At 50.1% G+C, this 25,104-nt stretch overlaps 1 protein-coding gene across 3 annotated transcripts in view; it reads left to right on the forward strand.

The window, feature by feature from the left end:
- VAV1 (vav guanine nucleotide exchange factor 1) overlaps positions 1-15,727 on the forward strand; it is a 131,056-nt gene extending 115,329 nt beyond the window's left edge. For all 3 annotated transcript variants that reach the window (XM_029585255.1, XM_029585253.1, XM_029585254.1), the window contains exons 25-27: positions 1,633-1,747; positions 7,396-7,547; positions 15,235-15,727. In XM_029585255.1, coding sequence (XP_029441115.1) covers positions 1,633-1,747; positions 7,396-7,547; positions 15,235-15,288 — 321 coding nt within the window. In that variant the 3' untranslated portion in view covers positions 15,289-15,727. The remainder of the gene's footprint in view (positions 1-1,632; positions 1,748-7,395; positions 7,548-15,234) is intronic.
- Positions 15,728-25,104: the final 9,377 nt, after the last annotated feature.

The following is a 25,104-nucleotide window of genomic DNA, read 5'->3' on the forward strand; positions in this document are numbered from 1 at the left end:
GGAGAAGGGGGACCTGGGAAAGAGACTGACAGTGTGAAAGAGGGAGTGTTTCTGGAGAAGGAGGACCTGGGAAAGAGACTGACAGGGTGAAAGAGGGAGAGTGTTTCTGGAGAAGGAGGACCTAGGAAAGAGACAGACTTAAAAGTGTGTGTGTGTGTGCGCGTTTCTGGAGAAGGGGGACCTGGGAAAGACTGACTGTGTGTGTGTGAGAGAGAGATTTTGTAGAAGGGGGACCCGGGAACGATACAGACTGATAGTGTGAGGCAGAGAGAGAGTGAGAGGTGAATATTGGAAAAAGAATAAACATTAAGCTTAGGAAAACAGAATGAGGGAGGGGCCTGCACACAAACTTGGTTTACATAAAACAGCAAAAAAGCTTGCACCAGCCCCTGACTTTACCTGGTGCAAATTCATGGCTTAAGTAACGCTGTCTTGACATACAGGTTATATGCAGTTTTTTTGGACAGGAGAGTTAGAAACCTAACTTTCCTAACTGCCCCCCACACCTCCCAAAGTACGACATAATGAACTTCCATGCTTAGTAAGTGCGTTCATTCAGTCTGCAAGTGAAACTCCACATTTTATGTGTCTGACACCACCAAGCTTTTGAAATTTTATTGCCGTAATTGCAGCAATAGAAAAAGAGAGAGAATGAAAAGTTCACATATATGCAGCATAATTCACTTCTAATTGTCAGATGATAAATTTAATGAATGCACTCTCAAATAAGAGTATTGAATACGGCCCCCATCCCTCCCTCCTCACTGGCTTATTACTCATTCTGCTAGTAAGTGCCTTGTATGAGGGGAAGCAGAAATAATGTTTTGTCATTAACGTCCATGGACAGTACCCAGGAGATTTGCTCCAAATTTCAAGGGAAAGCACATTTGTATCTCTGCACCTATTTTCCAGAAGGTAGATTTGAAAATACAATTTATATGTAGTATTTTTCTAATCCTGCCTAAAGTATGCCTCTGAGAACATTTTCCCAAATGCACTAACAGTACATGCTTTGTAGAACCCTGCCTGTACTTTTAGCTGGATGAAGGAATAATATTGCCAGACAGCTGTTTATATGGATAAATTACTGTTTATAAAGATGTCTTTTCCATGTCTTAAAGCTTTGTCTGTTAACATAAGGATTATATGACATTTCATTTTGCAGTCATTCTGTTCACCAAGAAAACCAAGAGATCCCCTTCTTTCCTAGGGATCTGATCCCATGTCACTCTTTCCATGCAATCAAAAACCTTATTCCAGAAAGACTGTAATGTCAAGGCATCTGTAAAAGCATATCAGGCTGTTCATATCTCTCTACAATAGAGAAGAATTGGGTTTATTCTATGAAGCCTGGTGGTTATAGCTGACCCAAAGGGGACGGAAGAACCTGGGATAATTCAGCTGGGGGAGCCTTGATTATCTCTCCTCACCCTAAGGATAGCTCTGATATGTGTCCAGTACAGTCTGTCCGTTAGTTTACAGGAAACCAATCTAGAGTCACTGTTCATAAAATATTCCATCCCAGAGATAAGTGCTTCCTCTAACTACTGCAGGTCAATATTAATGCAGAGATTTGCATCTCAGTTCTGTCTTAATTTATTGAGGTCATAATTTATTGTTCACTATTTATAGGAGCTGGTGGAATTTTATGAACATAATTCCTTGAAAGATTGCTTCAAATCATTGGATACAGCATTGCTATTTCCCTTCAAAGAGCCAGAGAAAAGAACGCTGTTCAAATCAGCAGGTAACAAAGAAACACTCACTGATCACATTTATAAATGCACTAACATTGTTATATACCGTGTCTCTCTACTTCTGGATCTGTCTTGTGAAATGTTTCACTTTTAGAACTGGTTAGAAGCTGTCAATATAACTGGTTAATTGGAGACAGCAGTACTAGCTAGGAGTGCATAGGGAGTCAGAGTAGCAGCAGCAGCAGCAATGAACAGCATAAGAGAGAAATCAGAGGCTGCAAAACCACCAATGTCCACGGGTTGTCACTATAACCTGCAACTGGGTTGCAAAACTTGTTTCTTCCTATGAGATTCCCTGTTCCTGCTGGAGGAGTTGTAGGAGACTGTGGGTGAAATGGATGAGGTGATGGTGAGTGCCTCTCTTCCACCCCATGCTCGGGATCCCCCCCACCCCGCTGGTTGACGTTGTGACATTCTATCCCATGGCAGTAGAGAGATGCGGACCAAGGCACCACATTGCTGCTGGGTTCAGGAGATGCCTGGGAGAGAGGGGTTTAGAGTGGGGCCAGTGGTGAGGTTGGGCGAGGAGAGAGGGATCAGAGGGAGGTAGAAGGGGGTACAAGAGAGAAGGGATATTTACAGATCATTCCTCCCTCTCCTGGATTCCTTCTTCCCAGGTCAATCTTTTCCTTCCCTTTTTCTTCTTCCTCAGCTTCCTGACTCCACCCCCACCCCCTTTTACCCCATAGTTTTCTAACTCCTGCTGCAGAATCTACCCTTGAGCCATGCAGAAAACTGGAGACTGGGTATGACAGGTGACAAAATGAGTCACTGCCTCTGAACTTTTCCACGGCTTCCAGCAGTTTTAATATTCTTGACTTTCCTAGACAGTGAAACATAGCAATCAATTGTAATGTCCCTGCAAACCCAACTAATTATTTTTATTATATTTTTTTTAAGTTTTTTTATATACCAACATTCAAGACGATAGTCCCATCATGCAGGTTCACAAGAAACAGGGGTGCAAATAAAATAAACTTTACAATTTGAACAATAGTGCAGAAAAGCAGTTACATGTAACAGGGAAACAATAACTTGGAGTAAGAAGGAAAATGAAGATCAGATAATTATATATATATATATAATAACATTATAAGGGGTGGCTATTAATGCTATTCCTAGCGAAGTATGTTGATTGAAGGGAGTTAAGTAATGTTGGAGTTAGGAAAGGCCTGCGTGAACAGCCAAGTCTTGAGTCTTTTCTTGAATGTTGAGATGCTGGGTTCCATTCTAAGATCCGGGGGAATGGAGTTCCATAAAGTTGGACCAGCTGTGGAGAAGGCCCGATCTCTAAGCGTGATGTGTCTTGTAGTTTTGGCTGGAGGTACTTGAAGTGATCCTTTGTAAGCATCTCTTGTCGGTCTTGTTGAGTAGTGTAATCGGAGGGGGATATGGAGATCGATTGGGGCTAATTGATGGATGTTTTTGAAAATGGTGAGGATGGCCTTGTAGATTATTCTGAAGTGGATAGGCAGCCAGTGGAGGCCCATCAGGATAGGTGTTATGTGTTCTCTTCTCCTGGTGTTAGTGAGTATACGGGCGGAGGCATTTTGGACCATTTGCAATGGTTTGGTGTGTGATGAAGGGAGACCAAGCATGATGGTGTTACAATAGTCCAGCTTTGCGAAAATGATTGATTGTAGAATCGTTCTGAAGTCATGAGTGTGGAAGAGAGGTCGTATTCTTTTCAGCACTTGGAGCTTATAAAAGCAGTCTCTGGTGGTTTTGTTGATGTTGGCTTTCAGGTTTAGGTGATTGTCAATTAGAACTCCTAGGTCTCTCACTTGTGTAGTGTTTGGTAAGGTTGGATGAGTGTGTGTGAGGGAGCTGTTTTCTGGTGTGATGATTAGAAGTTCCGTTTTTGATGAATTTAGTATCAGGTTGAGACTTGTGAGAAGCTGTTTGATATTTTGGAGGCAGGTTTCCCAGTGAGACAGTGTTTTTGCGAGTGACTCCTTGATGGGGATCAGGACCTGAATATCGTCGGCGTAGAGGAAGTGTTTGAGATTGAGGTTAGTGAGGAGTTCACATAAGGGTAACAGATAAATGTTAAACAAGGTAGGAGACAGGGATGAGCCCTGAGGGACTCCTACTGATGAGGGGTGAAGAGAGGATTCTTTATTATGAATCTTAACCTTATATCCTCTGTTGCTGAGGAAGGTTCTAAACCAAGATAGGGCAGTGCCCGAGATACCTATGGCTGTTAGTTGGTTGATGAGAAGAGAGTGATTGACCGTGTCAAATGCAGACGAAAGGTCGAGTAGGATCAGAAGGAAGGATTGTCCTTTGTCTAAGCCTAGGATGATGTGGTCGGTCATAGAGATGAGGAGGGCTTCCGTGCTTAAGGTTTTACGGAATCCGTATTGTGATGGGAATAGTAGGTTATTGTCTTCAAGGTAGTTTGAGAGTCGTGAGTTTACCAATTTTTCCATTATCTTGGCTATGAAGGGGAGGTTGGCTATCGGTCTAAAGTTGTTAGGATCGTTTGGGTCCAGATTTGGTTTTTTGAGAAGGGGTTTGAGTGAAGCTAGTTTGAGGTTGTCAGGGTAGAGTCCTTGTGTGAGGGAGCAATTTATGATATCTGCCAGGGTTTTGGGTCACCTGAACAGTTGCATTACTGACAATTTTCAGAAACCATGTCCCTGGGTAAATATCTATTTACCTCTGAAACTTGCCCAGACCTTACCTGGCTAAAGGTGCATGCACTTATAATCTGGAAAGAAATGGTCTGGGGCTTGTTGACATTGGGGAGGGAAACAAACTGATTACATTTTCAAATCCACATATTTCTAAGGGACACATTTCCCTGCAGAAAAAGCAGCTGCAAATGTTTCTGGGTGCCTTTTTCCATGGCTCGTACTTTCCCTGTAGAAAATGATGCAAAGCTCATGGGTTTAAAAAAAACCCAAAATCCCAGTCTTTGCATCACTGCATCTGGTTTTAAAAATTACCCCAATTATGTACAGAGAATCATCTAAAAGATGGAAGTGTGGTACACAATATTGTCCAAAATTCAAGCGTTTATAAAGAGCAATTTTTATGTTATCAAAAAAAGCAAAAATTGCCTATCCAAGATGCAAAAGCTTGACTGTCCCCCGACATGGACTGCATTTTGTTATGCTTCATGAGGAGAGACCTAAAATGAGGCATAGACATCTTACTTATGTGGATGTCAGTATGAGCACTAGAGATTTAAATGTCTGGGTCACCTGAAGCTTAAACATCAAAGCTCTACAGATGTCAGTTGACATTTAAATCCCCATCACCTTTGAGGATGCCCTCCCTCAGAGTTAAGCTATGTAAGCCTCTTAGATCAGTCCTGATGCAGCATAGCAAAATGCAGTTCATGTCCAGGAACTGCCAGCTTTTGAAAACTGGATATTATGATAGGCAATTTGTGGGTTTTTTAAAAATAAAATAAAATTTAATCTTTAAGAACTCTAATTTTTGGACAAGATTGTGAACCACACCTTATTGTTTTATATATGAATCATAGTTTGGCTACCTGCCTTCTGTTTGCTGTGGATGTTTTTCTGCAAAAGCACCCAAAGCTGCACACAGGGAGATATGAAAGATAGAAAAACTCCATCCTGCAATGCTGCTCATGGGTACACATGAAAGATCTCCTTAAATCAGACAGAAATGTCTCTCCATCCTGCACCGATGCACACATGAAAGATCTCCTTAAATCAGACAGAAAGGTCTCTCCATCCTGCACCAATGCACATGGGCACACATGAAAGATCTCCTTAAATCAGACAGAAAGGTCTCTCCATCCTGCACCGATGCACACATGAAAGATCTCCTTAAATCAGACAGAAAGGTCTCTCCATCCTGCACCAATGCACATGGGCACACATGAAAGATTTCCTTAAATCAGACAGAAAGGTCTCTCCATCCTGCACCGATGCACACATGACAGATCTCCTTAAATCAGACAGAAAGGTCTCTCCATCCTGCACCGATGCACACATGAAAGATCTCCTTAAATCAGACAGAAAGGTCTCTCCATCCTGCACCGATGCACACATGAAAGATCTCCTTAAATCAGACAGAAAGGTCTCTCCATCCTGCACCGATGCACATGGGCACACATGAAAGATCTCCTTAAATCAGACAGAAAGGTCTCTCCATCCTGCACCGATGCACACATGAAAGATCTCCTTAAATCAGACAGAAAGGTCTCTCCATCCTGCACCGATGCACACATGAAAGATCTCCTTAAATCAGACAGAAAGGTCTCTCCATCCTGCACCGATGCACATGGGCACACATGAAAGATCTCCTTAAATCAGACAGAAAGGTCTCTCCATCCTGCACCGATGCACACATGACAGATCTCCTTAAATCAGACAGAAAGGTCTCTCCATCCTGCACCGATGCACACATGAAAGATCTCCTTAAATCAGACAGAAAGGTCTCTCCATCCTGCACCGATGCACACATGAAAGATCTCCTTAAATCAGACAGAAAGGTCTCTCCATCCTGCACCGATGCACATGGGCACACATGAAAGATCTCCTTAAATCAGACAGAAAGGTCTCTCCATCCTGCACCGATGCACACATGAAAGATCTCCTTAAATTAGACAGAAAGGTCTCTCCATCCTGCACCGATGCACACATGAAAGATCTCCTTAAATCAGACAGAAAGGTCTCTCCATCCTGCACCGATGCACACATGAAAGATCTCCTTAAATCAGACAGAAAGGTCTCTCCATCCTGCACCGATGCACATGGGCACACAAGAAAGATCTCCTTAAATTAGACAGTGGCAAAGGGTAAATGTGTGGACTTACACTTTGGAAATTGCTTCTGGTAGAAGTTATGCACTGGTGACTTGCAGCTGCCTTTTGTGCAGGTAAATCTTTGGCAGAAATTTCCATGTGTAGACTTGTAAATACAATGTTTGAGTTTATTTTCCTCTGTAACCAAAAGACTCCCTGCTAGCTCGCTTTCTAACTTTGGCTAAAAAGTGTTTGCATGGTAGATCTGTGAGCGGACCATAGTCATGAGGAGCTGGGCAGTTCATATGTGTTATTGTGCTCCCCTAAACTAATTGCACCTAAAGGAGGTTAAAATCCCCACAGAGTGGAAGAATGTGCAGACTGTAGCCCTGTGGAGGGGAGCAATCTTCAGACACCAATTTATGCTTTTTACCCATGGGAAAGGCTCCCCATTCACTGCACTTCTGGACTTTGCTTCCATCCTCATTGATGTATCTACTCAATAATCAAACTATCCATTTGCACACCCCATGGACAGTTTTTATCCATGCGTTTTGCTACAATAATCAGAGGAAAACTAGATAGAAAGTTTACTTTCATTATATCTTGTAAGGTACCTGCACACATTTGTGCCTGGTTTTTGTTTTTTTTGTGCATGGGAAATTTTGATTTAGAAGTTTGCATGTAGATGCCTTACCCTGACATGCAAACTACAGAACTATCAGGTAACAGTATGCTCATTGTACAAAAGTACATGTAGAGGGTGGGCAATAATCACAGCCCATTTCTACAGGTAAAATAGTATTTTATGCATTGAAAGAGCTTTCGTTATTGCTCTCTCGCTCTGCTACAAAAGAAAATCCTCTGCATTTTTCTAAATATAAAAGTAAAATGTCCATATTTTATTTTCAGAGGGTAATGTGCGATGTTTTGGTTCAGCAAAAGCACGCTATGATTTCTGTGCACGGGATCGGACTGAACTTTCACTCAAGGAAGGCGATATTATAAAAATCCTGAACAAGAAGGGTCACCAAGGCTGGTGGAAAGGAGAGGTGTATGGCAAGGTACAAGGAATATTCTTACATTATTAAAAGAAGCAAACATGGGGAGTCTGACAGAGAGGCAAAAACACATTCCACTAGAGGGAGAGGAGGGACTGTGTGACAGGGTGAAGGGCACACACATTCCACTAGAGGGAGAGAAGGAGGGACCGTGTGACAGAGTGAAAGGCGCACACACATTCCACTAGAGGGAGAGAAGGAGGGACTGTGTGACAGGGTGAAAGGCGCACACACATTGCACTAGAGGGAGAGGAGGGACCGTGTGACAGGGTGAAGGGCACACACATTCCACTAGAGGGAGAGGAGGAGGGACCGTGTGACAGGGTGAAAGGCGCACACACATTGCACTAGAGGGAGAGAAGGAGGGACCGTGTGACATGGTGAAGGGCACACACATTCCACTAGAGGGAGAGGAGGGACCATGTGACAGGGTGAAAGGCGCACACACATTGCACTAGAGGGAGAGAAGGAGGGACCGTGTGACAGGGTGAAGGGCACACACATTCCACTAGAGGGAGAGGAGGAGGGACCGTGTGACAGGGTGAAGGGCACACACATTCCACTAGAGGGAGAGGAGGAGGGACCGTGTGACAGGGTGAAGGGCACACGCATTCCACTAGAGGGAGAGAAGGAGGGACTGTGTGACAGGGTGAAGGGCACACACATTCCACTAGAGGGAGAGGAGGAGGGACCGTGTGACAGGGTGAAAGGCACACACATTCCACTAGAGGGAGAGAAGGAGGGACCGTGTGACAGGGTGAAGGGCACACACATTCCACTAGAGGGAGAGAAGGAGGGACTGTGTGACAGGGTGAAGGGCGCACACACATTCCACTAGAGGGAGAGGAGGAGAGACCGTGTGACAGGGTGATGGGCACACACATTGCACTAGAGGGAGAGGAGTGACTGTGTGACAGTGAAAGGCACACACATTCCACTAGAGGGAGAGAAGGAGGGACCGTGTGACAGAGTAAAAGGCGCACACACATTCCACTAGAGGGAGAGGAGGAGTGACTGTGTGACAGGGTGAAGGGCACACATTCCACTAGAGGGAGAGAAGGAGGGACCGTGTGACAGGGTGAAAGGCGCGCACACATTCCACTAGAGGGAGATGAGGAGGGACAGTGTGACAGGGTGAAAGGCGCACACACATTGCACTAGAGGGAGAGGAGGAGGGACCGTGTGACAGGGTGAAAGGCACACACACATTCCACTAGAGGGAGAGGAGGAGGGACCGTGTGACAGGGTGAAAAGCGCACACACATTGCACTAGAGGGAGAGGAGGAGAGACCGTGTGACAGGGTGAAAGGCACACACACATTCCACTAGAGGGAGAGGAGGAGGGACCGTGTGACAGGGTGAAAGGCGCACACACATTGCACTAGAGGGAGAGGAGGAGAGACTGTGTGACAGGGTGAAAGGCGCACACACATTCCACTAGAGGGAGAGGATGAGGGACCGTGTGACAGGGTGAAAGGCGCACACATATTCCACTAGAGGGAGAGGAGGAGGGACTGTGTGACAGGGTGAAAGGCACACACATTCCACTAGAGGGAGAGGAGGGACCGTGTGACAGGGTGAAAGGCACACATTCCACTAGAGGGAGAGGAGGAGGGACCGTGTGACAGGGTGAAAGGCACACACACATTCCACTAGAGGGAGAGGAGGAGGGACCGTGTGACAGGGTGAAAGGCGCACACACATTGCACTAGAGGGAGAGGAGGAGAGACTGTGTGAAAGGCACACACATTCCACTAGAGAGAGAGGAGGAGGGACCGTGTGACAGAGTGAAAGGCGCACACACATTGCACTAGAGGGAGAGGAGGAGAGACTGTGTGACAGGGTGAAAGGCGCACACACATTCCACTAGAGGGAGAGGAGGGACCATGTGACAGGGTGAAAGGCGCACACATTCCACTAGAGGGAGAGGAGGAGGGACCGTGTGACAGGGTGAAAGGCACACACACATTCCACTAGAGGGAGAGGAGGAGGGACCGTGTGACAGGGTGAAAGGCACACACACATTCCACTAGAGGGAGAGGAGGAGGGACCGTGTGACAGGGTGAAAGGCGCACACACATTGCACTAGAGGGAGAGGAGGAGAGACTGTGTGACAGGGTGAAAGGCACACACATTCCACTAGAGGGAGAGGAGGGACCGTGTGACAGGGTGAAAGGCACACACACATTCCACTAGAGAGAGAGGAGGAGGGACCGTGTGACAGAGTGAAAGGCGCACACACATTGCACTAGAGGGAGAGGAGGAGAGACTGTGTGACAGGGTGAAAGGCGCACACACATTCCACTAGAGGGAGAGGAGGGACCATGTGACAGGGTGAAAGGCGCACACATTCCACTAGAGGGAGAGGAGGAGGGACCGTGTGACAGGGTGAAAGGCACACACACATTCCACTAGAGGGAGAGGAGGAGGGACCGTGTGACAGGGTGAAAGGCACACACACATTCCACTAGAGGGAGAGGAGGAGGGACCGTGTGACAGGGTGAAAGGCGCACACACATTGCACTAGAGGGAGAGGAGGAGAGACTGTGTGACAGGGTGAAAGGCACACACATTCCACTAGAGGGAGAGGAGGGACCGTGTGACAGGGTGAAAGGCACACACACATTCCACTAGAGGGAGAGGAGGAGGGACCGTGTGACAGGGTGAAAGGCGCACACACATTGCACTAGAGGGAGAGGAGGAGAGACTGTGTGACAGGGTGAAAGGCACACACATTCCACTAGAGGGAGAGGAGGAGGGACCGTGTGACAGAGTGAAAGGCGCACACACATTGCACTAGAGGGAGAGAAGGAGGGACTGTGTGACAGGGTGAAAGGCGCACACTCATTGCACTAGAGGGAGAGGAGGGACTGTGTGACAGGGTGAAATGGTGAAACATGCATACTCAGTTCAACAGATGAAGATAAGAGAGTCTGGAAAGATAGGTATTTGAGATACTATCCTCCCATTTCTTGTGGTTAGAGTAATTCAGTCAGATCTATATTTGTCATATTATACAGCTGTGTGCAAAAGTTTAGGCTTCCTTGGTCAAATTTTATGTTTCAATGAATCTCTAAGTGAACAGAAGCTGATAAAACCGCTGTTAGAAAACCAACAGCAAGAGATCATCCTTCAGAGCAGACAGGGCTGTGGCACTGACTCTGCATATAAGGGGTAGAAGTGTAAGGCTCACCTAGATAGGGTGTGAGCTGTACTCGTGAGTGGAGTCTCCATCCTGGTCCTCGCCACTTGTGCTGGTCATGGCAGCACAGTTCCTATGCACAGAACCACCAATACCATGTGTGTATATTGTTTGCTTCTCTATTCCCATTTCCCAAGTAAACTACCCTGCATGCTGCCACTGATGAGCTTTGAGTCAATTTTGCTTCACAGAAAGCAATTCTCTTGGAGAAGTGGGGGTCCCCCATTCTATACACCCAGTTCTGACCCTGAGCAACTTGATTTGGTCAAAATGGTACCAGAGAAGGAAAAACAATCTATGAACTGCTGTATGATACGAAGTTAAGCACAGTCGGTATAATCAACATACACTGGTTAATTTTTCCTTTTATTGTAAAATTTGCAATTATAATCACCTTATGTATTATTTTAGCAAATGCTTTTTATACATATACTGTAAGTATTAAATCTGCATATTTATAAAACTGAGAGGGGAAATCTCAAACACAAGGTGCACTAGATCCTGGTGTGCATGCCGTTTCCCCTGTCTTTCTAAATATGCAGGTATAATAAAATAAATGTTAGTGTGCGCACACACACACTATATACATATATATATCAGTACTTTAAAAAAATAAATTAACCAATATATATTGTTTATAACTACTGGGATTGAACACTGGGTTGAGTGCTTTTCTGAGTGTAGTGATTTTATAAAGTTAAGCACAACATTTTTCGGCAAATTTGCATGCATAAATATTTGCAGTGTTTATAGATTCAAAATAAGAAAATAGTGACTATGGCATGTGCGAACATTTGTGCAGTCTTTCAGTTGCTGCTTTGGCAGAAGAAATACCTTTCAAACATTTCCTTGCTTTTGGATTTTTCCATCACTTTTCCTTGCAGGTCTTGTAGCTCAGAAATGTTTTTAAGTCTCCTGGCATTAACTTCATGTTTCAGATTTCTCCTTAAATTATCAAAAAACAAATCAGAAGCCGATCCAAGATTGCTGTGTAAAAAAGGACCTTTATTAAAACTTGCACAGAGTCCTTTCTTACACACCGCTCTCCTAATTTTTTTTTATCGCCCCTTAAATTATCAGTCTCAAGTCTGCCGATATGAAGGCCTTTCCAATAACTTCATCTTGCCTTCCTGAAAATAATTAATGGTTAATTGTGAGAGATGTTTTAGATCATTGACTTGATGAAAAAACCAATATCCGTTCAGCTTCGATTTCTTTGTAGACTGTGGGATATTGAAATTTAATAGAATTCATTTTTCCTTCAACCTGCACAATATTTCCTGTGCCACTGGACATCACACAGCTGACAGCATTACAGATCCAGCCTATTGTTGTGTTCTTTTCTTCAAAGGCTTCATCTATTTTCTCCAAAAGTATCTTGTCATAGCTGAACAGTTCAATTGTAGTAACATAAGAACCTGCCATACTGGGTCGGACCAAGGGTCCATCAAGCCCAGCATCCTGTTTCCAACAGAGGCCAATCCAGGCCATAAGAACCTGGCAATTACCCAAACACCAAGGAGATCCCATGCTACTGATGCAATTATTTTTTTTATATTCCTATATTTTCCTTATCTTGTGGCCTCGTTAGATCTGCAACAACTTCAAGTTTCAGGACGTTGCATTGTTAAACATTTGTTTCACTGTCAGAAATAGGTACCTTCCCCCCCCCCCCCGCTTATTTCCTTTTCGTTATCTGTAAACCGATGTGATATCGTTGATCTAATGTCAGTATATAAAAATGTATAAATAATTAATAGCAGTGGCTATTCCCTAAGTAAACTTGATTAATAGCCGTTAATGGACTTCTCCTCCAAGAACTTATCCAAACCTTTTGTGAACCCAGCTACACTAACTGCACGAACCACATCCTCTGGCAACAAATTACAGAGCTTTATTGTGCATTGAGTGAAAGAAATTTGTCCAATTAGTCTTAAATGTGCCCCATGCTAACTTCATGGAATGCCCCCTGGTCCTTCTATTATTCGAAAGAGTAAATAACAGAGTCACATCTACCCGTTCTAGACCTCTCATGATCTTAAACACCTCTATCATATCCCCCCTCAGCCGTCTCTTCTCCAAGCTGAACAGCCCTAACCTCTTCAGCCTTTCCTCATAGGGGAGCTGTTCCATCCCCTTTATCATTTTGGTTGCCCTTCTCTGTACCTTCTCCATCGCAATTATATCTTTTTTGAGATGCGGCAACCAGAATTGTACACAGTATTCAAGGTGTGGTCTCACCATGGAGTGATACAGAGGCATTATGACATTTTCCGTTTTATTCTCCCTTCCCTTCCTAATAATTCCCAACATGGTTTGCTTTTTTGACTGTTGCAGCACACTGAGCTGACTATTTTAAAATATTATCCACTATGATGCCTAGATCTTTTTCCTGGGTGGTAGCACCTAATATGGAAGCTAAAATTGTGTAACTACAGCAAGGGTTATTTTTCCCTATAGGCATCACCTTGCATCAGTCCAAAGCACTTTCCCCAAAGATTTGGGCTTGGTTTTGTTCATACTTTAGAAGACTTTTGTGCTGAGATGTTGGAAAATGCTTACTTCTGACAATTCTTCTATTCAGATGATTGTTGTACTGTGGACCACTGGTTCAGCGGCAGCTAAACTTTTCAGAAGGTTCTTTGTAGTGATCGGTGGGTTCTGTTTTGCAGATCTGACCAGTATTCAAGCTATTTGATCAGAATTTCCTTGGTCTTCCAGACCTAACTTTAATTTCTTCAAGTTTCTGATAGTTCAAATTGCTAACTGAAGTGTCAGGAGTGCTTTTTGTAGCCATCCCTTGCTTAGTAAGCGTGCAATATCCTTCCTTTCAAATGCTGAGACATTTGCATAGAAATAGCCATGGTTGTTGAAAATAGTCAAAATAATCAGAGTTAGAGTATTTAGAAAACTGTGCAACTGTCTTCATGTGATTAATGGAAGGCGTAATGAGTCTACCTTAAAAAAAAAAAAAAAAAGGTAGTAATCAATCAAGTGGAAGGGTGTCCAAATGTTCACACATGCTATATTCACTTTTTTTTAAATTAGTAATAGTAATTTTGCATTAAACATTGCAGAAAAATGTTTTATGTTGTATAGAAGCCAATACTACAATGAATCCACAGGCAAAATGAAATTACTATGTACACGTGCATAACCACAAATTATAATGTAGCACTTGTATGGTGGCATGAATTACAACCACATTATGAATTGTGTTATTTATGATCACCAAATATAATCATTGTAAGTTTTCTTACATACTAAAATGTTTAGGGGTAGATTTTAAAAGGTGCACACGCTACCCAGCGTGCACACATTTACGCCCGATTTTATAACATGTGCAAGGGCATGTTATAAAATCGGGGGTCGGTGTGTGCAAGGGGGTGCACAATTGTGCACCTTGTGCATGCTGAGAATGCTGCCCGTTCCCTCCCAGGTCCCTCTGAAATCAGGCTGTGCAGGAATTCCCCCCCCCCCCAGCCCTACTGTAACCACCCCCAAAGTCTGCCGGCACGCGATCCTCCGACATAGCAGCAATGGCCGCTGGTTGGAGGCCTCTGGCCCCGGGACTTACACGCGTCAATGGGCCTTTTTAAAATAGGCCCGGCGTACGTAACACCCCCCCCTCCCCCATGCACGTAAATCCAGCCCACAATTTGCATTCTGTGAAAACCCACATTTTATTCTGTAAAACAATCTTATGGCTCCATTTTTTAAATTATTTAGGGATTGTTTGCATAACACACAGTTCATACGTGTGACTGATTCATGCCACCATATGAGTGCTATTATAATTATTATTTAATTGTTTAATTTTGTACCATGATTGTGTCAACTTCTGTTAACTTAGAGAGCCATTGAAACATGCAATGTGACCAGGGGTTCCTAAATGTTTGCTCACAATTGTATATAATCTTATTTATTTATTTATTTATTATTTTTATTATACCGAGTTTCATGATCGGAATCACATCAACCCGGTTTACAATTAACAATGTGAGTAAAGGCAGAGAGTAACAAAGTAAAGAACATTTCCCAATACAACAACAAATATAGTATGAAACTTAACAAATATTATAACAATATTTTGGATGTGAGAAAGTTACAAAAAACATGGAAAAATAACTTGGATATGATCTTAGAATTAAAATCTTTTTCACACTTGATAGGAAGAGCTTTCTGCCAGTCACTCATACGGGAGTTTACTATAAATAGGAAAGGTTTTCTGCATGCACACTTTATCAGTGTTAAGCTTAACCTTTCCTACACTCTTAGACTCTTAGGTAATATCTGGTTGGAATGACCTAAAGTATCTTGGAAAATACTAAGTCTCTTGTCCAATAGCTGTTAGAAGGGGTCCTCTTTACACAGGGATAGTCCATTAAGAAAAAAAAATCCGACTTATGGTCAGCCAACATGTCTTGAATATTTTACCAATAGAATTTCTCAATGTACTGATATTGTGGTGTTTTCTGTATATGGCAGATTGGCTGGTTTCCTGCTAATTATGTAGAAGAGGACTATTCAGAATATTGCTGATTTAAGATGTGCTTTATGGGACAGTAGTGATGCCAATGGAATATCCAATGTGTCCAGGGAAAGCTCTCCAAACAAGAGTAAATATGTCTACAGAAAGTTCCCTATGTAAGACATCTGTGATAAAGCTTTCCCTATAGACTCTAAAGGAACTGGAACTATGACACAGTAATGCACACCAGTGTCTGAAAAAAGTGGTGTGCTGAGAATGAAAGACAATCGGTAACTTAAATTTTGAAATAGTTTGGATTATACTGGAGGAGCTAAGTGGCCTATCCTATTAGTTTTCTGTAGAATAAATACAAATGTATAAAACATTGTATTTTAGGTACTTCAGATGCATGCATGAAGATGAGTCATGCATAAACTGATAGATGTCTCTTATACTGTGGTGATGCCGCCATAAACATGGAGTTAAATAAAATATCCTCTTTGTAATACCTTCATGCCTATTTCACAGGTTGCTGATTACTTTGGAAATACAACTGCAGAGCTGCTAAAGATGGGAGTTTTCATGCCCTTAATAATCATTGTCAAAACAGAAAACACAACACTAACAATGATAGAATAGACAGCCACCAGCTCAAGAAAAGTAAACATTTATTTTGTTATTTATTTCCATGTGATAGTCTGCCCTTTTCTTTTTTTTTAGGAAAGGCACAATGTGGATTACAAAGAAAGATGTGAAGCTGAGGGTGGGGCAAGGATATAATATAAGACAGGGAATCAAACGATGCAAACGTTTATAGGTGTATTACTGACTTCACAATATGGGGAGGATACCTAGCAATAAGAGAAACACAGCACATAAAACCAGAATGTTTTCTTTGCACTTACGGGAGGGTGGAAGGTGGTGTGAATTCTTCTGCTGACTCTGTTTTCCTCTATTTTCCGAGCTTCCTTCACTTTCTTGGTTGCGTACATTGCTTATATTCCCGTTTGCTATTTTTGCAATTATGATTTTTGGTTATTTCCAGTGCTCTTTTTCTCTTTTATCGTATATTTGCACTTCTTGTTCTTCTTCTTTTTCTGTTTTATACCTTTCCACTCCTGTCTCTGCTGCTCATTATGAGACAGTACTCTATGCAGAAACATGCCCAGTATAACAAGTCCTTAAATACAGGCATGGCAACTCATACATGGGACAGGAGGGGATGCCCTTTCGTGGATTACAAACTGGTTAAAAGACAGGAAACAGAAAGTAGGATTAAATGGTCAATTTTCTCAGTGGAAAAGGGTAAACGGTGGAGTGCCTCAGGCATCTGTACTTGGACTGGTGCTTTTCAATATATATATAAATGATCTATAAAGGAATATGATGAGTGAGGTTATCAAATTTGCGGATGATACAAAATTATTCCAAGTAGTTAAATCACAAGCGGATTGTGATACATTACAGGAGGACCTTGCAAGACTGGAAGATTGGGCATCCAAATGGCAGATGAAATTTAATGTGGTTAAGTGCAAGGTGATGCATATAGGGAAAAATAATCCTTGCTGTAGTTATACAATATTAGGTTCCATATTAGGAGCTAGCACCTAAGAGAAAGATCTAGGCATCATAGTGGATAATACTTTAAAATCAATCCTCTTCATGATTTGGCAATGGCAACTGAAATTGGATTGGAAAGTCCTCTTGGGTGTCAGGACTGGCGAAACATTGCACAGATGGTGCATGTCCTCAAGCCTTTCAAAACATATACTGATGCATTCAGTTCAGCTACGGCCACGTTGGGTGGTATCATCCGTGTAATAAACTATCTGCAGGAGATATTAGAAAAATTTCCGCATCAGCCAGATTTCTTGAAGGAAGTGTTGCTTGTTAAATGCTTAAATGAGCAAGTTAAAAAAAAAAAAAAAAGATTGGAACCTCTCATGCAAAAGGATTGCTATATGTTAGCCACGATGTGTGACCCACGTGTGAAAGGCAGTATTGCTCTTAAATGCAATGCTCTTACACACTGGAAAAAAAAGATGATTACACTGGTTCAAAACATAATGTCAAAGAAGGTCTATGCCATGAGTAGGTATAATGATGAAAGAATTAGGATCATCTCTCAGTCTCAAACTCCATCCTGCTCAAGTACTATCAGATGCTCCCCTCCCATGACACACCATATTAGTAGTCATTCCAAGTTTAATGAACTGGTTGCCATGTCACAGGCAATTGCCTCAGCTGTTGGCAGAAGATTGACTGCTGAGCCCTACCCGCAAGAGAATGTTTCAGAAATTCATGTTAAGAGTTTTCTGTCTGAGCCAATTCAGAGCATGGTCTCAGATCTCTTGAGATATTGGGCACAAAAAGCTTCAATGTGGCCTGATCTTGCAATAATAGCACAGCACTTTATTTACTGCCCGCCAACCAGCGTGCAAAGTGAGAGTATTTCCAATAACAGGGAACATTGTGAGTTCAAACTGTGCACATTTGTCTCCAGAATTAGTAGAGCAATTGATTTCCATCAAAATGAACTTTCCACTGCTTGGGTATCCAGACTTTTCCGGTGACTGGGGGGAGGAATGAGCCTCTTGACTAGGCCCAGGATACAAGGTTGGGCCCAGCAGGATGGGAGCGCTCAAGTCTTGTGACTCCCGGACTGGCTGCTTCATGAAGCTCCGTCCTGCTGCGTCCCCGACACCACCCGTTGGGGTGCACTACAGCCAGCCAGTAGTCAGCACTACCCTTGCCTGCCTCCTGTCCAGGCCCAAGATGCAAGGTCGAAGGCTGGAAGAGAGGCTTTGCTCTATTCAGCTGTGCTCCCAGCACTACCCACTGGGGCACCCGGCAGTGCCGCTACCATCACACTGCCACTGCTGCCTCTTGTGGCCCCCAGAAGAAGCCAGTCTGAGAGTCACAAGACATGAATGCTCCATCCTGCTGCATCCCTGGCACTGGCCGTTGGGGCGCACTACAGCCTGCCAGCAGTCAGCACTACCCCTGCCTGCCTGCCTCCTGTCCAGGCTAGAGATGCAAGGTCGAGGGCTGGAAGAGCAGCTGTGCTAACCCGCACCACTCGCTGGGGCACCCGGCAGTGCTTCTACCACCACACTACTGCTGCTGCTGATGCCTCTTGTGGTCCCTAGAAGTCAGTCCAGGAGTCACAAGACATAAATGCTCCGACCTGCTGCATCCCCAACACAGCCTGTTGGGGTGCACTACAGCTCGAGATGCAAGGTTGAGGCTCTCTCTCCCACAGACATGGTACACACACAGCCTTCTCACTCTCCCACAGACACAACTAGCACACACATGCTTCTCGCTCACTCCCAGGCTTCTGTCTCCTTTCCCCCAGCACCCACCTCAGAGGCAGGCAGGTTCCCGCTGGGTTCCTCTGCCTCCTTTCCCCCAGCGTCCTCCTCCGAGGCAGGCAGGTCCCCACTGGGTTCCTCTGCCTCCTTTCCCCCAGCATCCTCCTCCGAGGCAGGCAGGTCCCCACTGGGTTCCTCTGCCTCCTTTCCCCAGCTTCCACCTCCGAGGCAGGCAGGTCCCCGCTGGGTTCCTCTGCCTCCTTTCCCCCTGTGTCCCCCTCCGAGGCAGGCAGGTCCCCGCTGGGTTCCTCTGCCTCCTTTCCCCCAGCGTCCACCTCCGAGGCAGGCAGGTCCCCGCTGGGTTCCTCTGCCTCCTTTCCCCCTGTGTCCCCCTCCGAGGCAGGCAGGCCCCCGCTGGGTTCCTCTGCCTCCCTCCCCCCAGCTTCCCCCTCCGAGGCAGGCAGGTCCCCGCTGGGTTCCTCTGCCTCCTTTCCCCCAGCTTCCACCTCCGAGGCAGGCAGGTCCCCGCTGGGTTCCTCTGCCACCTTTCCCCCAGCTTCCACCTCCGAGGCAGGCAGGTCCCCGCTGGGTTCCTCTGCCTCCTTTTCCCCAGTTGCCCACCTCTGATGCAGCCAGGTCCCCGCTGGGTTCCTCTGCCTCCTTTCCCCCAGCTTCCACCTCTGAGGCAGGCAGGTCCCCGCTGGGTTCCTCTGCCTCCTTTCCCCCAGTTGCCCACCTCTGATGCAGGCAGGTCCCCGCTGGGTTCCTCTGCCTCCTTTCCCCCAGCGTCCTCCTCCGAGGCAGGCAGGTCCCCGCTGGGTTCCTCTGCCTCCTTTCCTCCAGCTTCCACCTCCGAGGCAGGCAGGTCCCCGCTGGGTTCCTCTGCCTCCTTTCCCCCAGCGTCCCCCTCCGAGGCAGGCAGGTCCCCGCTGGGTTCCTCTGCCTCCTTTCCCCCAGCGTCCTCCTCCGAGGCAGGCAGGTCCCCGCTGGGTTCCTCTGCCTCCTTTCCCCCAGCGTCCTCCTCCGAGGCAGGCAGGTCCCCGCTGGGTTCCTCTGCCTCCTTTCCCCCAGCTTCCACCTCCGAGGCAGCCAGGTCCCCGCTGGGTTCCTCTGCCTCCTTTCCCCCAGCGTCCCCCTCCGAGGCAGGCAGGTCCCCGCTGGGTTCCTCTGCCTCCTTTCCCCCAGCGTCCCCCTCCGAGGCAGGCAGGTCCCCGCTGGGTTCCTCTGACTCCTTTCCCCCAGCGTCCCCCTCCGAGGCAGGCAGGTCCCCGCTGGGTTCCTCTGCCTCCTTTCCCCCAGTTGCCCACCTCTGATGCAGGCAGGTCCCCGCTGGGTTCCTCTGCCTCCTTTCCCCCAGCTTCCACCTCCGATGCAGCCAGGTCCCCGCTGGGTTCCTCTGCCTCCTTTCCCCCAGCGTCTCCCTCTGATGCAGGCAGGACCCCGCTGGGTTCCTCTGCCTCCTTTCCCCCAGCGTCCCCCTCCGAGGCAGGCAGGTCCCCGCTGGGTTCCTCTGCCTCCTTTCCCCCAGCTTCCCCCTCCGAGGCAGCCAGGTCCCCGCTGGGTTCCTCTGCCTCCTTTCCCCCAGCGTCCCCCTCCGAGGCAGGCAGGTCCCCGCTGGGTTCCTCTGCCTCCTTTCCCCCAGCGTCCCCCTCCGAGGCAGGCAGGTCCCCGCTGGGTTCCTCTGCCTCCTTTCCCCCAGCTTCCCCCTCCGAGGCAGCCAGGTCCCCGCTGGGTTCCTCTGCCTCCTTTCCCCCAGTGTCCTCCTCCGAGGCAGGCAGGACCCCGCTGGGTTCCTCTGCTTCCTTTCCCCCAGCTTCCCCCTCTGAGGCAGGCAGGTCCCCGCTGGGTTCCTCTGCCTCCTTTCCCCCAGCATCCCCCTCCGAGGCAGGCAGGTCCCCGCTGGGTTCCTCTGCCTCCTTTCCCCCAGTTGCCCACCTCTGATGCAGCCAGGTCCCCGCTGGGTTCCTCTGCCTCCTTTCCCCCAGCTTCCACCTCCGAGGCAGCCAGGTCCCCACTGGGTTCCTCTGCCTCCTTTCCCCCAGCGTCCTCCTCCGAGGCAGCCAGGTCCCCACTGGGTTCCTCTGCCTCCTTTCCCCCAGCTTCCCCCTCCGAGGCAGGCAGGTCCCCGCTGGGTTCCTCTGCCTCCTTTCCCCCAGCTTCCACCTCCGAGGCAGGCAGGTCCCCGCTGGGTTCCTCTGCCTCCTTTCCCCCAGCATCCCCCTCCGAGGCAGGCAGATCCCCGCTGGGTTCCTCTGCCTCCTTTCCCCCAGCTTCCACCTCCGAGGCAGGCAGGACCCTGCTGGGTTCCTCTGCCTCCTTTCCCCCAGCGTCCCCCTCCGAGGCAGGCAGGTCCCCGCTGGGTTCCTCTGCCTCCTTTCCCCCAGCGTCCACCTCCGAGGCAGGCAGGACCCCGCTGGGTTCCTCTGCTTCCTTTCCCCCAGCTTCCACCTCCGAGGCAGGCAGGACCCTGCTGGGTTCCTCTGCCTCCTTTCCCCCAGCGTCCCCCTCCGAGGCAGGCAGGTCCCCGCTGGGTTCCTCTGCCTCCTTTCCCCCAGCGTCCACCTCCGAGGCAGGCAGGACCCCGCTGGGATCCTCTGCCTCCTTTCCCCCAGCTTCCACCTCCGAGGCAGGCAGGTCCCCGCTGGGATCCTCTGCCTCCTTTCCCCCAGCTTCCACCTCCGAGGCAGGCAGGACCCCGCTGGGTTCCTCTGCCTCCTTTCCCCCAGCTTCCACCTCCGAGGCAGGCAGGTCCCCGCTGGGTTCCTCTGCCACCTTTCCCCCAGCTTCCACCTCCGAGGCAGGCAGGTCCCCGCTGGGTTCCTCTGCCTCCTTTCCCCCTGCTTCCCCCTCCGAGGCAGGCAGGTCCCCGCTGGGTTCCTCTGCCTCCTTTCCCCCAGTGTCCCCCTCCGAGGCAGCCAGGTCCCCGCTGGGTTCCTCTGCCTCCTTTCCCCCAGCGTCCCCCTCCGAGGCAGCCAGGTCCCCGCTGGGTTCCTCTGCCTCCTTTCCCCCAGCTTCCACCTCCGAGGCAGCCAGGTCCCCGCTGGGTTCCTCTGCCTCCTTTCCCCCAGTTGCCCACCTCCGAGGGAGGTAGGTCCCCGCTGGGTTCCTCTGCCTCCTTTCCCCCAGCGTCCCCCTCCGAGGCAGCCAGGTCCCCGCTGGGTTCCTCTGCCTCCTTTCCCCCAGCGTCCCCCTCCGAGGCAGCCAGGTCCCCGCTGGGTTCCTCTGCCTCCTTTCCCCCAGTTGCCCACCTCCGAGGCAGGCAGGTCCCCGCTTGGTTCCTCTGCCTCCTTTCCCCAGCGTCCCCCTCCGAGGCAGCCAGGTCCCCACTGGGTTCCTCTGCCTCCTTTCCCCCAGTTGCCCACCTCCGAGGCAGGCAGGTCCCCGCTGGGTTCCTCTGCCTCCTTTCCCCCAGTTGCCCACCTCCGAGGCAGGCAGGTCCCCGCTGGGTTCCTCTGCCTCCTTTCCCACAGTTGCCCACCTCTGATGCAGGCAGGTCCCCGCTGGGTTCCTCTGCCTCCTTTCCCCCAGCGTTCCCCTCTGAGGCAGGCAGGACCCTGCTGGGTTCCTCTGCCTCCTTTCCCCCAGCGTCCCCCTCCGAGGCAGGCAGGTCCCCGCTGGGTTCCTCTGCGTCCTTTCCCCCAGCGTCCCCCTCCGAGGCAGGCAGGTCCCGGCTGGGTTCCTCTGCCTTCTTTCCCCCAGCTTCCACCTCTGATGCAGGCAGGTCCCAGCTGGGTTCCTCTGCCTCCTTTCCCCCAGTTGCCCACCTCCGAGGCAGGCAGGTCCCCGCTGGGTTCCTCTGCCTCCTTTCCCCCAGCGTCCCCCTCCGAGGCAGGCAGGTCCCCCGCTGGGTTCCTCTGCCTCCTTTCCCACAGTTGCCCACCTCTGATGCAGGCAGGTCCCGGCTGGGTTCCTCTGCCTCCTTTCCCCCAGCTTCCACCTCTGCTGCAGGCAGGTCCCCGCTGGGTTCCTCTGCCTCCTTTCCCCCAGTTGCCCACCTCCGAGGCAGGCAGGACCCCGCTGGGATCCTCTGCCTCCTTTCCCCCAGCTTCCACCTCCGAGGCAGCCAGGTCCCCGCTGGGTTCCTCTGCCTCCTTCCCCCAGCGTCCTCCTCCGAGGCAGCCAGGTCCCTGCTGGGTTCCTCTGCCTCCTTTCCCCCAGCTTCCTCCTCCGAGGCAGGCAGGTCCCCGCTGGGTTCCTCTGCCTCCTTTCCCCCAGCTTCCACCTCCGAGGCAGCCAGGTCCCTGCTGGGTTCCTCTGCCTCCCTTCCCCCAGCTTCCACCTCCGAGGCAGCCAGGTCCCCGCTGGGTTCCTCTGCCTCCCTTCCCCCAGCTTCCACCTCCGAGGCAGGCAGTTCCCCGCTGGGTTCCTCTGCCTCCTTTCCCCCAGCTTCCACCTCCGAGGCAGCCAGGTCCCCGCTGGGTTCCTCTGCCTCCTTTCCCCCAGCTTCCACCTCCGAGGCAGGCAGGTCCCTGCTGGGTTCCTCTGCCTCCTTTCCCCCAGCTTCCACCTCCGAGGCAGCCAGGTCCCCGCTGGGTTCCTCTGCCTCCTTTCCCCCAGCTTCCACCTCCGAGGCAGGCAGGTTCCCGCTGGGTTCCTCTGCCTCCTTTCCCCCAGCGTCCCCCTCCGAGGCAGGCAGGACCCCGCTGGGTTCCTCTGCCTCCTTTCCCCCAGCTTCCACCTCCGAGGCAGCCAGGACCCCGCTGGGTTCCTCTGCCTCCTTTCCCCCAGCTTCCACCTCTGATGCAGGCAGGTCCCCGCTGGGTTCCTCTGCCTCCTTTCCCCCAGCGTCTCCCTCTGATGCAGGCAGGTCCCCGCTGGGTTCCTCTGCCTCCTTTCCCCCAGCGTCTCCCTCTGAGGCAGGCAGGTCCCCGCTGGGTTCCTCTGCCTCCTTTCCCTCAGTGTCCCCCTCCGAGGCAGGCAGGTTCCCGCTGGGTTCCTCTGCCTCCTTTCCCCCAGCGTCCCCCTCCGAGGCAGGCAGGACCCCCGCTGGGTTCCTCTGCCTCCCTTCCCCCAGCTTCCACCTCCGAGGCAGCCAGGTCCCCGCTGGGTTCCTCTGCCTCCTTTCCCCCAGCTTCCACCTCCGATGCAGGCAGGTCCCCGCTGGGTTCCTCTGCGTCCTTTCCCCCAGCGTCCCCCTCCGAGGCAGGCAGGTCCCGGCTGGGTTCCTCTGCCTTCTTTCCCCCAGCTTCCACCTCTGATGCAGGCAGGTCCCAGCTGGGTTCCTCTGCCTCCTTTCCCCCAGTTGCCCACCTCCGAGGCAGGCAGGTCCCCGCTGGGTTCCTCTGCCTCCTTTCCCCCAGCGTCCCCCTCCGAGGCAGGCAGGTCCCCGCTGGGTTCCTCTGCCTCCTTTCCCACAGTTGCCCACCTCTGATGCAGGCAGGTCCCGGCTGGGTTCCTCTGCCTCCTTTCCCCCAGCTTCCACCTCTGCTGCAGGCAGGTCCCCGCTGGGTTCCTCTGCCTCCTTTCCCCCAGTTGCCCACCTCCGAGGCAGGCAGGACCCCGCTGGGATCCTCTGCCTCCTTTCCCCCAGCTTCCACCTCCGAGGCAGCCAGGTCCCCGCTGGGTTCCTCTGCCTCCTTTCCCCCAGCGTCCTCCTCCGAGGCAGCCAGGTCCCTGCTGGGTTCCTCTGCCTCCTTTCCCCCAGCTTCCTCCTCCGAGGCAGGCAGGTCCCCGCTGGGTTCCTCTGCCTTCCTTTCCCCCCAGCTTCCACCTCCGAGGCAGCCAGGTCCCTGCTGGGTTCCTCTGCCTCCCTTCCCCCAGCTTCCACCTCCGAGGCAGCCAGGTCCCCGCTGGGTTCCTCTGCCTCCCTTCCCCCAGCTTCCACCTCCGAGGCAGGCAGTTCCCGCTGGGTTCCTCTGCCTCCTTTCCCCCAGCTTCCACCTCCGAGGCAGCCAGGTCCCCGCTGGTTCCTCTGCCTCCTTTCCCCCAGCTTCCACCTCCGAGGCAGGCAGGTCCCTGCTGGGTTCCTCTGCCTCCTTTCCCCCAGCTTCCACCTCCGAGGCAGCCAGGTCCCCGCTGGGTTCCTCTGCCTCCTTTCCCCCAGCTTCCACCTCCGAGGCAGGCAGGTTCCCGCTGGGTTCCTCTGCCTCCTTTCCCCCAGCGTCCCCCTCCGAGGCAGGCAGGACCCCGCTGGGTTCCTCTGCCTCCTTTCCCCCAGCTTCCACCTCCGAGGCAGCCAGGACCCCCGCTGGGTTCCTCTGCCTCCTTTCCCCCAGCTTCCACCTCTGATGCAGGCAGGTCCCCGCTGGGTTCCTCTGCCTCCTTTCCCCCAGCGTCTCCCTCTGATGCAGGCAGGTCCCCGCTGGGTTCCTCTGCCTCCTTTCCCCCAGCGTCTCCCTCTGAGGCAGGCAGGTCCCCGCTGGGTTCCTCTGCCTCCTTTCCCTCAGTGTCCCCCTCCGAGGCAGGCAGGTTCCCGCTGGGTTCCTCTGCCTCCTTTCCCCCAGCGTCCCCCTCCGAGGCAGGCAGGACCCCGCTGGGTTCCTCTGCCTCCTTTCCCCCAGCTTCCACCTCCGAGGCAGCCAGGTCCCCGCTGGGTTCCTCTGCCTCCTTTCCCCCAGCTTCCACCTCCGATGC

The sequence above is a fragment of the Rhinatrema bivittatum genome, chromosome 19 (assembly GCF_901001135.1).
Source record: "Rhinatrema bivittatum chromosome 19, aRhiBiv1.1, whole genome shotgun sequence".
Taxonomy (NCBI): domain Eukaryota; kingdom Metazoa; phylum Chordata; class Amphibia; order Gymnophiona; family Rhinatrematidae; genus Rhinatrema; species Rhinatrema bivittatum.